We start from the raw sequence: 17,062 nt of genomic DNA, 5'->3' as shown, positions 1-17,062 counted from the left end.
TGTGTATGTCATGTATGTCATATGATATGTCCTGATGTATTGAAAATGGGGGACCCTGATGTAAACAAGACGAAAGTCTTTCTCTGGTCTGCATCCCCTTAACAATTGTGTGTATTGAGCCGGACTGTCTGTATTGTACCCATTCTGCACTCTGTTAATAACATTTTCAATCAATCAATCAATCAATCAATCAATCAATCAATCAATCAATCAATCAATCAATCAATCAATGGTGATGATTCCACTCAACTCAAAATGTTGGCCGAACTGGACGTTTCCACACTTGGCCCCCATGTGCGTTCACGCGCTGCCTACACCGTGACGCGATGACCCTTCCTTCTTTTATAGTTTCCTTGGTTACACAGTTGACAGTTCAGATGACGTACGAGACCAGATGTTCTGGAATCGGCCCAATAGACGACTGCACTTCCGCGTTACATGGAGCTCGTGGGGGGGTAGAATTAAATGAATGCTGATTAGAGCCTTGACGTAAGTAGTTGTTGTGTAGCCGTTTCTTTCTTACTTTCTTTCTACAGTAGTTGTAGTAGCTACAACAACCACTTACGCCACGGCTCTAATCAACATTCATTAATTTTATCCCGACGCATTAGACCCAGGCAACTACCGCCCTGTTTCTATTCTCACCTCCATCTCGAAAGTCATGGAAAAAATAGTCTACGAACAGGTCGAAAAGTACCTAGCGGAAAAAAATCTAATCTACGAATTCCAATCTGGCTTCAGAACATCCCACTCCACTGACACATGCCTTCTCTATTTGAATGACCACATCAAACAAGAGGTGGACGCAGGCAAATACTGCGGCATGGTCATGCTGGACCTACAAAAGGCCTTTGACACGGTCAATCACTCCATTCTGATTGACAAGCTAAAAGCAATTGGTTTTGATAGTCTATCAGTGAGCTGGATGCAATCCTACCTTGAGGGGAGGGAACAGATGGTGGAGGTAAACGGTACCCTATCCCCCCCCCTCACAGTGAGCTGTGGTGTTCCACAAGGAAGCATACTAGGACCGCTACTGTTCCTAATTTATGCAAATGACATGTCGTCAGCTTGTGACTGCAACTTGTTCCTGTTTGCGGACGACTCAGCCCTGCTGGTCTCTGACAAGAACAAGTTACAGGTTGAAAAAACCCTCAGCTCGGAACTAGGCAGAATCTGCATATGGCTCGCTGATAACAAACTATCATTACACATGGGCAAAACAGAGTCCATTCTCTTCGGTTCAAATAACAAACTCAGCAAGACCGACGGCTTCTCAGTTACAGTGGGTGACAATATTGTCACAAGGAAAGATGAAATTACCTACCTGGGGTCCATCCTAGAGGCTAATCTCTCCTGTGACAAAATGGCATCCAATGTAATAAAAAAAGTCAACCAACGAACTCGATTCTTGTACCGGATCTCCTCTCTGGTAAACAAGAACACCCTGAAGACTCTGGCAGGAGCACTCATTCAGGGGTACTACGACTATGCTTGCACCTCATGGTACCAAAGCACCTCAAAGGCGCTAAAAACAAAATTACAAACATCTCAAAACAAACTGGTCAGACTACTGCTTGACCTTACTCCTAGAACCCACCTCACCCCTGCCCACTTCGACAACCTAGGATGGCTTAGAGTAGACGACAGAGTACAACAACTTGCAATGGGCCTGGTCTACAAGATACACTACACGACCAAGGTACCCATGTACATGTCAAAATACTTCCCAAAGGTCAGTGAATACCACGATCACAACACCAGAGGGAGCTCCACAAATCATGTCAAACCCAGATTCGGCTCAAATAAGGGACTAAACACGTTTCGCAATTATGCCACATCAATGTGGAACGCCCTACCCAAAGCTGTAAAGGAATGTGGATCACTACCCACTTTCAAAACCTCTCTCAAGGGACACCTACGGGAGACTGCAATTCAACACTGGCCCCTGTAAATATCCTAACCCAATCATTCCAACCCCCTCCAATGTACAGTCATTTACCTAGTATGGTTTTGTCAATAGTTCAATGTACAATTGTGTTTGTTTGTACAGTGTCTCCTCCCCCCCCCCCTCAATGTACAGTGTTACTTGTTTATACAGTATGCCCCCCGCCCCCCCCCCAACCACCTCCAATGTAAATTACCCAGTATGGTTGTCAATATCCCAATGTACCCAACCCCCCCCACCCAACCTCCAATGTACAGTTTCTACGTCAAATGTATATACTCCCTTTTCTTGACTCCTTCTGTATCACAAACAGTACTGTATTTGCAAATCTGGTATGTCATAAATGTATAGATGTAGCAGTACTGACTATCTGTATGTCATGTATGTCATATATGTCTATATGAATTGAAAATGGGGGACCCTGATGGAAACAAGACAAACGTCTTTCTCAGGTCTGCATCCCCTTAACAATTGTATGTATTGAGCCGTACTGTATTGTACCCATTCTGCAATCTGTTAAATAAAGTTTTCATTCATTCATTCACGCGCTCCCTCCCAATAGCTCAAAATACCGGAAGTGTTACGGTAAAATATTACGCAGCCGGTCGGTGTCGCGTGATTTTAAAACGTAGCCTATGACGCTCTCTGATTGGCTAGCCGCGTACAGCGATGACCCTCTCTGATTGGTTTAGCGCCGAAGGGTCTCTTCCGCCTTGCCCACAGCAACAACCTGTATGGAAGAGGCGCGTGAGACCCACACTGGTACTTGCCGCCTATTTATTTAACCTCCCAGTGACGTCAGGTACGTCACGGCTCTTATCAATAATGAATGAATGAATGATTGAACACTTTATTAACAGATTGAAGAATGGGCACAGTACAGTACGGCTCAATACACACAATTGTTAAGGGGATGTAGACCAGAGAAAGACGTTCGTCTTGTTTACATCAGGGTCCCCCATTTTCATTTCATATTGAAGAGAGAGCTAACGTTTTCCTCATCATGAGTTAAAGTTATATTTAATTTGGATTTTTGAATTGAAGAAGGTGATTTATATGAATGCGAATCTGCGCAGCGTTAGCTAACCGACATTAGCTAGCAAAGTTACTAACTTAACTACACCAACATTAATGTTAGATATGATATGAAATATGATATGTGTAATGCTGCTAGCTAACACTTTCTATTTCTTTCTTTCTTTCTTTCTTTCTTTCTTTCTTTCTTTCTTTCTTTCTTTCTTTCTTTCTTTCTTTCTTTCTTTCTTTCTTTCTTTCTTTCTTTCTTTCTTTCTTTCATAAGTCTAGGCATAAGCCATCATTTATTCACAATGGAGTCCAGTCTAGTACAAGAACAGTTTGCTGAAATTGACATGCTCCGGTTTGAACTGTTGGCAAATGAAAATATGACCAGCATTCAACATAATGATGAAGAGGACTTCGGGAGGTAACTTAAAGTACATTTTCCAGGGCTAATGGTGCTATAGCTAATACTTTATTGAATAGCTAATTCGACTAATAGAGCCAGAGTGTAAACTCTGTTATGGTTCAAGTTAGGCCAATTGGACTATATTAGCTAAACCTAAAGCAGAAGGGTATTCTTATTTATTTAATTATTATTATTATGTTATTATATATTATGGTGACTGCTGTATCATTCGTTTCTAGTTAGTGTATCTTTACCTGACATTTATATTTTTTATTTTGTAGCCAGGACGTTTTGACACGAATTGAAAAGGTAATCCTTGAGGTAGTGACCAGTCTGTCCAAAGATGAAGCCCCAGTCCTGATGGTCCCCAACAGATCCAGCTGGGCCAACGTCCGGTGAGTAAACAAACCCACCAGCACCCACGTGATCCTCATCTTAACCCTTTCACTGCCACACGAGAAATGGTTAACCCTTTCACAACCACACTACAGAAGGTTAACCCTTTCACTACCACACTACAGACGAGGTTAACCTTCTGTAGTGTGGTAGTGAAAGGTTAACCTTCTGTGGTGTGGTAGTGAAAGGGTTAACCTTCTGTAGTGTGGTAGTGAAAGGGTTAACCTTCTGTAGTGTGGCAGTGAAAGGTTAACCTTCTGTAGTGTGGTAGTGAAAGGGTTAACCTTCTGTAGTGTGGTAGTGAAAGGGTTAAACATGGACTGCGTGGGAGCCAGCTAAGCTGTCTGACCTTTACAAGATAAACATTGAGCATGTCGAGTTGCAAAATCAACAGACATTGAATTTTCGTGCGGGCCACACAAGATGTTCAGTTTGCTGTATAAGGGTTTAAGAGGAAATCCTTAATAAACCCTTCTGTCTGAATTTATACAAGGGGGTGTTTGAGGTGGAATTAAGAGGCACGTAGGAAGAAAAACAAATGCGTGATCCTGATTACTGGAAGTTGAAGTCGGGTCGAAATGACTTCCTGCCTCTTAAAAGATGTTAGTCGGATAAAGGATTGAAAAGGCACTGGTGCACACATGTATTCACACACACACACACACACACACACACACACACACACACACACACACACACACACACACACACACACACACACACACACACACACACACACACACACACACACACACACACACACACACCACACACACACACGTCTCACACACACACACACACACACACACACACACACACACACACACACACACACACACACACACACACACACACACACACACACACACACACACACACACACACACACACACACACACACACACACACACACACACACAGGCGGTTTGAGAGGTCTTTAATGTGCCTGGGCTGTGGAGACCTCATGCTCAGAACAAAGCAGACTGTCTGCTCTAGTTTAGATCAAACCTCGCTGCAGCTTAAAGCATATTCTCGCTCTCAGCCTCTTTCAAAATGTGTGAGAATCCCACAGATTGAGAGCCAAAGGTTCCACAGGGGAAACAACAGGGTGACGCCCCCCTCACAGGTATAGCCCTCAGGGTTTGGGGAATTTTAGAAGGCTTATATGTGAGGGGGGGGGGGGGGGGGGGGGGGGTTTGGGTGGCTGATTCTCAAAGGTAAAAAAAGAGCTGAATGTTCACGAGCGGATTTTCTTTTCTTCCCCATTTGAGTTTTGACAGAGCCGTTGGCCTTCGACTGGGAGGTGCTGTCACCGCCGTCCGCAGTGACTGTCCCACGTCTGTCACCAGATTCGGTGAGAGGAAAGACACGCGCCGCCGCGCACACACGCCACACAATGAATGTTATCCCACTCTCTGCTCCTTCCCTATCGTTTTCCTGCGCTAAGAACATTCCTCTGGCTCTCACACCGTTTACATTACTCGTATTTAGTGATCAGTCATACTTCATGTGGTTTTCAATCTTATCCATTGTCAGCACATGTGTGAATGGCTATGTTACAAATTGACAGAGATGGAACATGTTCAGAAAGGCTTTCAATGATCAGTTTAATTCAACACATGTATTTCTTCATTAGGAACAGAGCACACAGTTCATGATTTTTGCTCCACCCTTCAGTTGGAAAATCCTTAGATGATAATCCTACATTTGATATGTTTATTATAGCACTTAATAGACAGAAATAATTGTTTCAAACCGATGTTCCTTTGTTCTGTTTCCAGCACACACTCTGAAGATTCTGTCCATCATCTACAAACTTGTACAGAGTGACTCATACGCCACCAAAAGGTTATTTCTTTACATTTACCTGTCAATACATTATTAAAGCGAATCTCTGGGTTGGGCTACAGAGGGTTACACTGTATATTTAGCTATTTTATTTAGAATCGAATCGATTTATAGTATTAGTACATTTGTGTTTGCTCTCATCATGACAGGAAAATTGTTTTTCAACAGAGACATCTATTACAACGAGACTCAGCTGTTTGGTTGTCAGAGAAATGTCGATTGTATAGTGGATGACGTCTCCTGTATGCTCAAGGTTCCACGCAGGTCCCTACATGTGGTACGTGTGTGTGTGTGTGTGTGTGTGTGTGTGTGTGTGTGTGTGTGTGTGTGTGTGTGTGTGTGTGTGTGTGTGTGTGTAATTATTTCCATGCATGTTTGCAAGAAGAGGCAACACACTCTCCCTTGCAGGAATATTAAAACCGGCTCTGTTGTAAAATTCCTTTTTTCACTGGGGGGTTTGTTATGATTAGTTCAGTTCCAACATATGAAATCTGTTGGCGAGTTTAATATTCTAAGCCTTTTTTCTTGCCTCATGTGATCTTAGGAAACACCTGTGTAAGAATTTTTATTTTGGTTGCTCTCACGATCAAACAGCAATTAAATTGATTCGGAGAGGCGGCGTCTTGAGTTCTTGCTCATTCAGTAACATGTGTTTGCGTGTGAGAACCAGTGGGTTCCCCAGCTGTGCCCCAACTGTGCCCCCATCCAGGGTGCCGCCAGAGCAGGAATCATACAACCTTCAAGATCAAAGTAATCCAGCACACCAATGTTCCAATCGACTTTTTTAGTTGAATTCATAGTAATCGTTCCAATGCTCCAATGCTTTGTACGACTACCGTGAATGAAACTAAAAAGGTGATTTTAACTCTCTGGTCTGCGCTGAATTACTTGGATCTTGAAAGTGTTTGTGTGTGTGTGTGTGTGTGTGTGTGTGTGTGTGTGTGTGTGTGTTTGTGTGTGTGTGCGCACAGATGGCCACCTCCAAGGGACTCATCTCAGGTGATCTTCGCTACCTGGAGCAGGACGGCACCAGAATAGACTGCCACTCCAGCTCCGCTGTATGTACAAACAACAGCACACAACATACATATTACTATATACCGTAAAACTTCAATAAATATCCCAGACTTTTATTTGCTCCAATCACTGAACTCACCTCGCCTTTTATTTGGGACGAGCGTCTATTTGGGACTCACTGCTTTTATTTGTGCACATGTGCTTCCAGAACACAAAGAGTGGGCCGGAGTAGGCTGGTAAAGCTATGCCTCCTAAAGTGTGTAAACGGAAGTACAGGAAGTACAGGCTACAGGCTTTCCGGTTTCGACAAAACAATTATAGAAACGTGTGAAGTGCACAATATTTCCTCATTTAAGCCACTGCAACGGCTTTGCCTGAATAATTTACTACATGACCAGGACGTTCTAGCTTGTTTGCCGAAAGGATTTGGGAAAGGTTTGGTCCCTTCTGAGGCAGCTTCCAGGGGAAGTACATACACCGGAAATTCTACCCCATAGACACTTTCGGCCGTAGTGCTTTACCAGGCTTTATCTAGATACAACTGGGAACGAGGTAAGGTAAACGCCCCCTTGTGTTCTGATTGGTCTACACCAGTGGTTCCCAAACCTTTTCAACCAGGCCCCACTTGGATTGGACATATTTCCGAGCCCCACCTAACCTGGTCCCCACCTAAATGTAGACTACAATAAAAATGTTGGCTACAAACATGCCATTTCCTCTACTACTAACAAGTCAAGATAGACCGCACTCTCAATATCTGACACTGGGTGCTGAAATCCCGAAGATTAAATAGAAAAAAGCAGGAAGCCGGACCAGCACTCTCAGATTCAAAACGTTTTAATCGCAGCCTTGGCTTCCTGCTTTTTTCTATCTCTACTACTAACAAGACAAGAGTAACATAACAAGACACAAAGACACAATTATAGTTTTGTATTTTATTTGAAAATGAACAAAATCTTGGCAAATGATCCTGTGCCACTGTGAAATAATTAGGCCTAATTAATAACGTATTTAGGCTTCTGAATGTGAATCTGAATATGCTCTGTATAAATATGTGTATGTATATATAAACAGATATGTATCTGTTTTCCGCGCCCCACACTTTGGGAACCACTGGTCTACACGATCTGCCTCCAGATCTAAGTAGCTAAATGTCCGTCAATCTAAGGTGGGAATTCACCAAAACCAAAAGTGAAACTTGACACGGATTGTAAACATTGTGAGAGCAAAGAAAATGGAGAAAATGTACTTTGCAAAGGTTATGAGGTCGTTGAAATGTAACGCTAGAAAAACTGTGTATTTAGGTGGAAATGTGAATAAAAACAAAAGCGAGCTGTTCAAAGCAACAAAACTGCTTTGAATAAAACTTATTTTGATAAAGGTGCTCGGGAGAATATTTCAGCAACTCTTCGGAGGCCGATGGATGTTCTTTTTAAAAACATGGATGTTCATGGATGTTCTTTTTCCTCCGATTTTCTCCCATCCCAATGTTAGTCGTTATGCCAATTCCCAATCCCCTTCCTGGTCGCTGCGCACTTACCCCCCACAGTCGGTCTGGGAGAGTGGAGGCTATCACGTGCTTCCTCCGACACACGTCTAGCCAATCAACCGCTTCTTTTCACCTGGCAGCGCGGACTCTCACTGAGAGGGTGTAACGTGTGGAAGGATCACACTACCGCCCTTAGATCCTATCCGCGCTGAGCAGGCGGACCCGACCAAACTGTAGGAGTCGCTGTTTACAACGACCCGGACCCACCCCTCCAGCTTTCCCACCCTCTAATACTGCCAATTGTATTAGTGTGAACGGCCAGCCAAGCTGGTGACAACGCCGGGAGCTGGATTCGAACAGGCGAATCCAGCGTCTCCGGCGTTGGTGACGAACGCAATCACCGCTATGCCACCTGACCGCCCTGGCCGATGGATTTTCTAAAAAATAATGTTCTTCACACAATTAAAACCAATGCATTTCGGTAACATGCCTTCATCAGGGTCACATGACGAATAAAGAACAATGCACTTTAAATACCCATATAAAATGGCCATGTATCAGCTCAAATAAAGTTGTATGAGTCCACAAATTCAAGTCTTGATGGTCTGATTTCCAGCTTAGAGAGACAATTGTCTATGTTAACAGATTGACACAACTGTCCAAGATCATTAGAATAACATAATATAAGTCCTGTTTGAGGGTGGATTCTTTCCCCCTGTAAAGGCCTAATCAGTGATCCAAACGTAAACAAGTTGGTAATCCCAGCACAAAAAATAGGAATGAAGACATGTTTTCATTCTCTAGCTGATTGAACTCTTGATGCGATAACTAACATTAGACAACAGGCAAAAGGTTGAGCCACGTTTCCTGTTTCTACTGAAGAAGTTCTTCAAGAGAACTCTGACCAATTGATCTCTCTCAAACCCGCCCTCTTTTTTTGATCCTCCAATCACAAGTGTCCCTTCCGGTCCAAGGGAAGCAATCGTTGTGATTGGAGGATCAAGAAAAGAGGGCAGGGTTTGAGAGAGGTCAATCCCTGCTCATCAAAGCAGCAGTAGTACTGCTCTCCTGACATATTACTTCATCTGTCTTCTATCACCACAGTCATTAATCTATGTTAAATAAAAAAAATTCTCTCTAAAATGAGTGATTGGGGGAGGGGAGGGTGCAATGTCATACGCTTGATTTAAATAACGTGTCTCTTGTTTTCAGGCAGTTCCAGTCTCATCAAATGTCGGTGGAATCAAACGTATCCTTTGTTATCTTTAGGGCCATCCTGTCCTTTGTTTTCTTGGTCGACTAATTGTCAAGGACTTTGTCGACTAATCGATTAAGTTGATCTACAAATCAGTCAAATTTGAGTTCCCCACATGCAAAAAGGCAAAGGCACCTCTTTAAATATCGTACTTACCAGAGTTGTGCTTTTTCAGGAAATAGAAATCGACTAACAAATTATTGGTTGAGTAGTCGATGACCAATTACCGCTAATTGATTAATTCAGTTCAGTTCAGAGTTTTTATTTGCCACATGGAATCATACAATCATAGTTTCTTCATTACACAATCATAAATAGTCATTCCATGAACAAACAAAAGGAGCAGGAAGAAGAATAAATCTTATAGTTACCTGCCCCTTATTCCTAAACTAACAAGTATTTACTTAATGGTCGGCGTACAACCTAATTTACACAAATAATCATTTATACCATTATAAAATAAACACACAATCCACAGTTAAACAAGAAAAAATTAAATAATAATAATGATAAAGAATAAAAGAATCAACTATGAGGCCAGCAGCACTAGTAACGTGGTCCTTCTCAATGGTTCCCGGCTACATCCCCCCCCCCCCCTTCACACACACAGTTTGTACATGTTTGCTACATACCCCCCCCCCCCTTCACACACACACACACAGTTTGTACATGTTTGCTACATACCCCCCTCCTTCACACACACACACACACACACACACACACACACACACACACACACACACACACACACACACACACACACACACACACACACACACACACACACACACACACACACACACACACACACACACACACACACACACACACACACACACACACACACAGTTTGTACATGTTTGCTACATACCCCCCCCCCCTTCACACACACAGTTTGTACATGTTTGCTACATACCCCCCCCCCCTTCACACACACAGTTTGTACATGTTTGCTACATACCCCCCCCCCCCCCCCCCTTCACACACACACAGTTTGTACATGTTTCACACTCTCTCCATTTCAACTTGTGTTGCTCAATGTGCTTTAGTGGGACGATAAGATCAATAAACTATCATCTTACTGTATCTGTGTCATGCCTCATGTCACCATGTCCTGTGGGCTGTTTGGTCTTTGGTGTGGGGTGTTAGTGTTGACCTTGACCTTTGGGGTGGGGTGGGGGCCACAGCACAGTGTTACTGTTGACCTTGACCTTCTTTGGGGTGGGGTGGGGGCCAGAGCACCGTGTTACTGTTGACCTTGACCTTCTTTGGGGTGGGGTGGGGGCCAGAGCACCGTGTTACTGTTGACCTTGACCTTTGGGGTGGGGTGGGGGCCACAGCACAGTGTTACTGTTGACCTTGACCTTCTTTGGGGTGGGGTGGGGGCCAGAGCACTGTCCTGATTCTCCTAGATCTATCTGCAGCCTTCGACACAGTCAACCACCAGATCCTCCTCGCGGCCCTCGCAGGAATGGGAGTGGCTGGCTCTGCGCTGACATGGTTGTCATCATACCTCAATGACCGCTCCTACCAAGTGTCATGGAGAGGGACCCTGTCGGCCACCCGCCCCCTGCGGACGGGTGTCCCCCAGGGCTCAGTTTTAGGACCCCTTCTCTTCTCCTTCTACACTAAATCACTGGGTAACATTATCACGTCTCATGGCTTCTCCTACCACTGTTATGCCGACGATACTCAACTCTTCCTCTCCTTCCCTCCCTCAGATATCCACGTCTCTGAGCGGATCTCGGCCTGTCTGTCCGACATCTCCGCCTGGATGACGACCAACCACCTCAAACTGAACCTAAGCAAAACAGAATTGCTCCACCTGCCGGCCAAATCCTCCCCCCTGACCGACCTTTCCATCACAGTCGAGAATGCAGCTGTGACCGCGTCCCCGACCGCCAAGAACCTTGGTGTTGTCCTCGACGACCAGTTGAACTTCTCTGCTCACATCGCAGCGACAACCAGAACCTGCCGATTCCTCCTGAGCAACGTCAGAAGGATACGCCCCTTCCTGACAAAAGAAGCCACCCAACTCCTCGTCCAATCAACAGTCATCTCCCGCCTCGACTACTGCAACGCACTGCTCGCTGGCCTCCCGGCCACTGCCACCAAGCCTCTTCAACTCATTCAGAACGCAGCGGCCCGCCTGATCTCAAACCTACCGAAGTCGGCCCATGTCACCCCACTTCTTAGGGACCTGCACTGGCTCCCCATTGCTGCACGAATCCGCTTCAAGGCCCTTGACCTAGCATACCGTGCGGCAAAGGGAACTGCTCCCGCCTACCTCCGGTCAATGGTCTCTAACTACACACCCTCAAGACCCCTACGCTCTGCATCTTCTGGCCGCCTCAGACCTACTCCTATCCAAGCTCCGGGAGGGTCATCAAAGAGAAGTCGCCTATTCTCAGTCCTTGCCCCACAATGGTGGAATGAACTACCCACCCCAGTTAGGACAGCCGAAACACGTCCAATCTTTCGCCGTCGACTAAAGACTCACTTCTTCAACCATTATCTGAATTAAAAAAAAAAAAAAAAAAAAAAAAAAAAAATCTAACCCTAACTAACCGTACTGTCATGCACTTGTCCTAATAAACTAACCTACACTGTAGCACTCAACACTTTGATGAACATTGTTACTCAGCTGATAGAGTTGTGCCCTTCCTGATGGCTTGTCGTACAGAACTTGTAAGTCGCTTTGGATAAAAGCGTCAGCTAAATGACTAAATGTAAATGTAAATGTGTTACTGTTGACCTTGACCTTCTTGTGCGGACATCGTGTCATCTGCCAAGTTTGTGTTGATCGTGGAGAAGGACGCGACCTTCCAGAGGCTGCTGGACGATGACTTCTGCACCAAGCTCTCTCCCTGCATCATGATCACAGTACGTCTCTCTCTCTGCATCATGATCACAGTACGTCTCTCTCTCTGCATCATGATCACAGTACGTCTCTCTCTCTCTGCATCATGATCACAGTACGTCTCTCTCTCTGCATCATGATCACAGTACGTCTCTCTCTGCATCATGATCACAGTACGTCTCTCTCTCTGCATCATGATCACAGTACGTCTCTCTCTCTGCATCATGATCACAGTACGTCTCTCTCTCTGCATCATGATCACAGTACGTCTCTCTCTCTCTGCATCATGATCACAGTACGTCTCTCTCTCTGCATCATGATCACAGTACGTCTCTCTCTCTGCATCATGATCACAGTACGTCTCTCTCTGCATCATGATCACAGTACGTCTCTCTCTCTGCATCATGATCACAGTACGTCTCTCTCTCTCTGCATCATGATCACAGTACGTCTCTCTCTCTGCATCATGATCACAGTACGTCTCTCTCTCTCTGCATCATGATCACAGTACGTCTCTCTCTCTGCATCATGATCACAGTACGTCTCTCTCTCTGCATCATGATCACAGTACGTCTCTCTGCATCATGATCACAGTACGTCTCTCTCTGCATCATGATCACAGTACGTCTCTCTCTCTGCATCATGATCACAGTACGTCTCTCTCTCCCTGCATCATGATCACAGTACGTCTCTCTGCATCATGATCACAGTACGTCTCTCTCTCTCTGCATCATGATCACAGTACGTCTCTCTCTGCACCATGATCACAGTACGTCTCTCTCTGCATCATGATCACAGTACGTCTCTCTCTCTCTGCATCATGATCACAGTACGTCTCTCTCTCTGCATCATGATCACAGTACGTCTCTCTCTCTCTGCATCATGATCACAGTACGTCTCTCTCTCTGCATCATGATCACAGTACGTCTCTCTCTCTGCATCATGATCACAGTACGTCTCTCTCTCTCTGCATCATGATCACAGTACGTCTCTCTCTCTCTGCATCATGATCACAGTACGTCTCTCTCTCTGCATCATGATCACAGTACGTCTCTCTGCATCATGATCACAGTACGTCTCTCTCTCTGCATCATGATCACAGTACGTCTCTCTCCCTGCATCATGATCACAGTACGTCTCTCTCTCTGCATCATGATCACAGTACGTCTCTCTCTCTCTGCATCATGATCACAGTACGTCTCTCTCTGCATCATGATCACAGTACGTCTCTCTCTCTGCATCATGATCACAGTACGTCTCTCTCTCTCTGCATCATGATCACAGTACGTCTCTCTCTGCATCATGATCACAGTACGTCTCTCTCCCTGCATCATGATCACAGTACGTCTCTCTCTGCATCATGATCACAGTACGTCTCTCTCTCTGCATCATGATCACAGTACGTCTCTCTCTGCATCATGATCACAGTACGTCTCTCTCTCTGCATCATGATCACAGTACGTCTCTCTCTCTGCATCATGATCACAGTACGTCTCTCTCTCTCTGCATCATGATCACAGTACGTCTCTCTCTGCATCATGATCACAGTACGTCTCTCTCTCTGCATCATGATCACAGTACGTCTCTCTCTCTCTGCATCATGATCACAGTACGTCTCTCTCTGCATCATGATCACAGTACGTCTCTCTCTCTGCATCATGATCACAGTACGTCTCTCTCTGCATCGTGATCACAGTACGTCTCTCTCTCTCTGCATCATGATCACAGTACGTCTCTCTCTCTGCATCATGATCACAGTACGTCTCTCTCTCTGCATCATGATCACAGTACGTCTCTCTCTCTGCATCATGATCACAGTACGTCTCTCTCTCTGCATCATGATCACAGTACGTCTCTCTCCCTGCATCATGATCACAGTACGTCTCTCTCTCTCTGCATCATGATCACAGTACGTCTCTCTCTCTGCATCATGATCACAGTACGTCTCTCTCTCTGCATCATGATCACAGTACGTCTCTCTCTGCATCATGATCACAGTACGTCTCTCTCTCTCTGCATCATGATCACAGTACGTCTCTCTCTCTGCATCATGATCACAGTACGTCTCTCTCTCTGCATCATGATCACAGTACGTCTCTCTCCCTGCATCATGATCACAGTACGTCTCTCTCCCTGCATCATGATCACAGTACGTCTCTCTCTCTGCATCATGATCACAGTACGTCTCTCTCTGCATCATGATCACAGTACGTCTCTCTCTCTGCATCATGATCACAGTACGTCTCTCTCTCCCTGCATCATGATCACAGTACGTCTCTCTCTCTGCATCATGATCACAGTACGTCTCTCTCTCTGCATCATGATCACAGTACGTCTCTCTCTCTGCATCATGATCACAGTACGTCTCTCTCTCTGCATCATGATCACAGTACGTCTCTCTCTCCCTGCATCATGATCACAGTACGTCTCTCTCTCTGCATCATGATCACAGTACGTCTCTCTCTCTGCATCATGATCACAGTACGTCTCTCTCTCTGCATCATGATCACAGTACGTCTCTCTCTCTGCATCATGATCACAGTACGTCTCTCTCTGCATCATGATCACAGTACGTCTCTCTCTCTGCATCATGATCACAGTACGTCTCTCTCTCTGCATCATGATCACAGTACGTCTCTCTCCCTGCATCATGATCACAGTACGTCTCTCTCTCTGCATCATGATCACAGTACGTCTCTCTCTCTGCATCATGATCACAGTACGTCTCTCTCTCTGCATCATGATCACAGTACGTCTCTCTCTCTGCATCGTGATCACAGTACGTCTCTCTCTCTCTGCATCATGATCACAGTACGTCTCTCTCTCTCTGCATCATGATCACAGTACGTCTCTCTCTCTGCATCATGATCACAGTACGTCTCTCTCTCTGCATCATGATCACAGTACGTCTCTCTGCATCATGATCACAGTACGTCTCTCTCTGCATCATGATCACAGTACGTCTCTCTCCCTGCATCATGATCACAGTACGTCTCTCTCTCTGCATCATGATCACAGTACGTCTCTCTCTCTGCATCATGATCACAGTACGTCTCTCTCTCTCTGCATCATGATCACAGTACGTCTCTCTCTCTGCATCATGATCACAGTACGTCTCTCTCTGCATCATGATCACAGTACGTCTCTCTCTGCATCATGATCACAGTACGTCTCTCTCTCTGCATCATGATCACAGTACGTCTCTCTCCCTGCATCATGATCACAGTACGTCTCTCTCTGCATCATGATCACAGTACGTCTCTCTCTCTGCATCATGATCACAGTACGTCTCTCTCTCTGCATCATGATCACAGTACGTCTCTCTCTCTGCATCATGATCACAGTACGTCTCTCTCTCTGCATCATGATCACAGTACGTCTCTCTCTCTCTGCATCATGATCACAGTACGTCTCTCTCCCTGCATCATGATCACAGTACGTCTCTCTCTCTGCATCATGATCACAGTACGTCTCTCTCTCTCTGCATCATGATCACAGTACGTCTCTCTCTCTGCATCATGATCACAGTACGTCTCTCTCTCTGCATCATGATCACAGTACGTCTCTCTCTCTGCATCATGATCACAGTACGTCTCTCTCTGCATCATGATCACAGTACGTCTCTCTCTCTCTGCATCATGATCACAGTATGTCTCTCTCTCTGCATCATGATCACAGTACGTCTCTCTCTCTGCATCATGATCACAGTACGTCTCTCTCTCTGCATCATGATCACAGTACGTCTCTCTCTCTCTGCATCATGATCACAGTACGTCTCTCTCTCTGCATCATGATCACAGTACGTCTCTCTCTCTCTGCATCATGATCACAGTACGTCTCTCTCTGCATCATGATCACAGTACGTCTCTCTCTCTCTGCATCATGATCACAGTACGTCTCTCTCTCTGCATCATGATCACAGTACGTCTCTCTCTGCATCATGATCACAGTACGTCTCTCTCTCTGCATCATGATCACAGTACGTCTCTCTCTCTGCATCATGATCACAGTATGTCTCTCTCTCTCTGCATCATGATCACAGTACGTCTCTCTCTGCATCATGATCACAGTACGTCTCTCTCTCTGCATCATGATCACAGTACGTCTCTCTCTGCATCATGATCACAGTACGTCTCTCTCTCTCTGCATCATGATCACAGTACGTCTCTCTCTCTGCATCATGATCACAGTACGTCTCTCTCTCTGCATCATGATCACAGTACGTCTCTCTCTCTGCATCATGATCACAGTACGTCTCTCTCCCTGCATCATGATCACAGTACGTCTCTCTCTGCATCATGATCACAGTACGTCTCTCTCTCTGCATCATGATCACAGTACGTCTCTCTCTCTGCATCATGATCACAGTACGTCTCTCTCTCTGCATCATGATCACAGTACGTCTCTCTCTCTCTGCATCATGATCACAGTACGTCTCTCTCTCTGCATCATGATCACAGTACGTCTCTCTCTGCATCATGATCACAGTACGTCTCTCTCTCTGCATCATGATCACAGTACGTCTCTCTCCCTGCATCATGATCACAGTACGTCTCTCTCTGCATCATGATCACAGTACGTCTCTCTCTCTGCATCATGATCACAGTACGTCTCTCTCTCTGCATCATGATCACAGTACGTCTCTCTCCCTGCATCATGATCACAGTACGTCTCTCTCTGCATCATGATCACAGTACGTCTCTCTCTCTGCATCATGATCACAGTACGTCTCTCTCTGCATCATGATCACAGTACGTCTCTCTCTCTGCATCATGATCACAGTACGTCTCTCTCTCTCTGCATCATGATCACAGTACGTCTCT

The 17,062-nt window shown here is 45.2% G+C and overlaps 1 protein-coding gene across 1 annotated transcript in view; it reads left to right on the top strand.

The window, feature by feature from the left end:
- Positions 1-3,276: 3,276 nt before the first annotated feature.
- spo11 (SPO11 initiator of meiotic double stranded breaks) overlaps positions 3,277-17,062 on the top strand; it is a gene marked incomplete at both ends in the record, with an annotated part of 24,436 nt that continues 10,650 nt past the window's right edge. Inside the window, 8 exons of the mRNA XM_084333043.1 lie at positions 3,277-3,392; positions 3,656-3,769; positions 5,042-5,124; positions 5,552-5,618; positions 5,787-5,895; positions 6,590-6,676; positions 9,337-9,373; positions 12,153-12,262. Of these exons, the coding sequence (XP_084189169.1) occupies positions 3,277-3,392; positions 3,656-3,769; positions 5,042-5,124; positions 5,552-5,618; positions 5,787-5,895; positions 6,590-6,676; positions 9,337-9,373; positions 12,153-12,262 (723 nt within the window). The remainder of the gene's footprint in view (positions 3,393-3,655; positions 3,770-5,041; positions 5,125-5,551; positions 5,619-5,786; positions 5,896-6,589; positions 6,677-9,336; positions 9,374-12,152; positions 12,263-17,062) is intronic.

This window comes from Notolepis coatsorum (genome assembly GCF_963971535.1).
Source record: "Notolepis coatsorum genome assembly, chromosome: 17".
NCBI classification, from domain to species: domain Eukaryota; kingdom Metazoa; phylum Chordata; class Actinopteri; order Aulopiformes; family Paralepididae; genus Notolepis; species Notolepis coatsorum.
The sequence above is the reverse complement of the archived record's forward strand: the minus strand, read 5'-3'. Positions and strand labels throughout refer to the sequence as shown.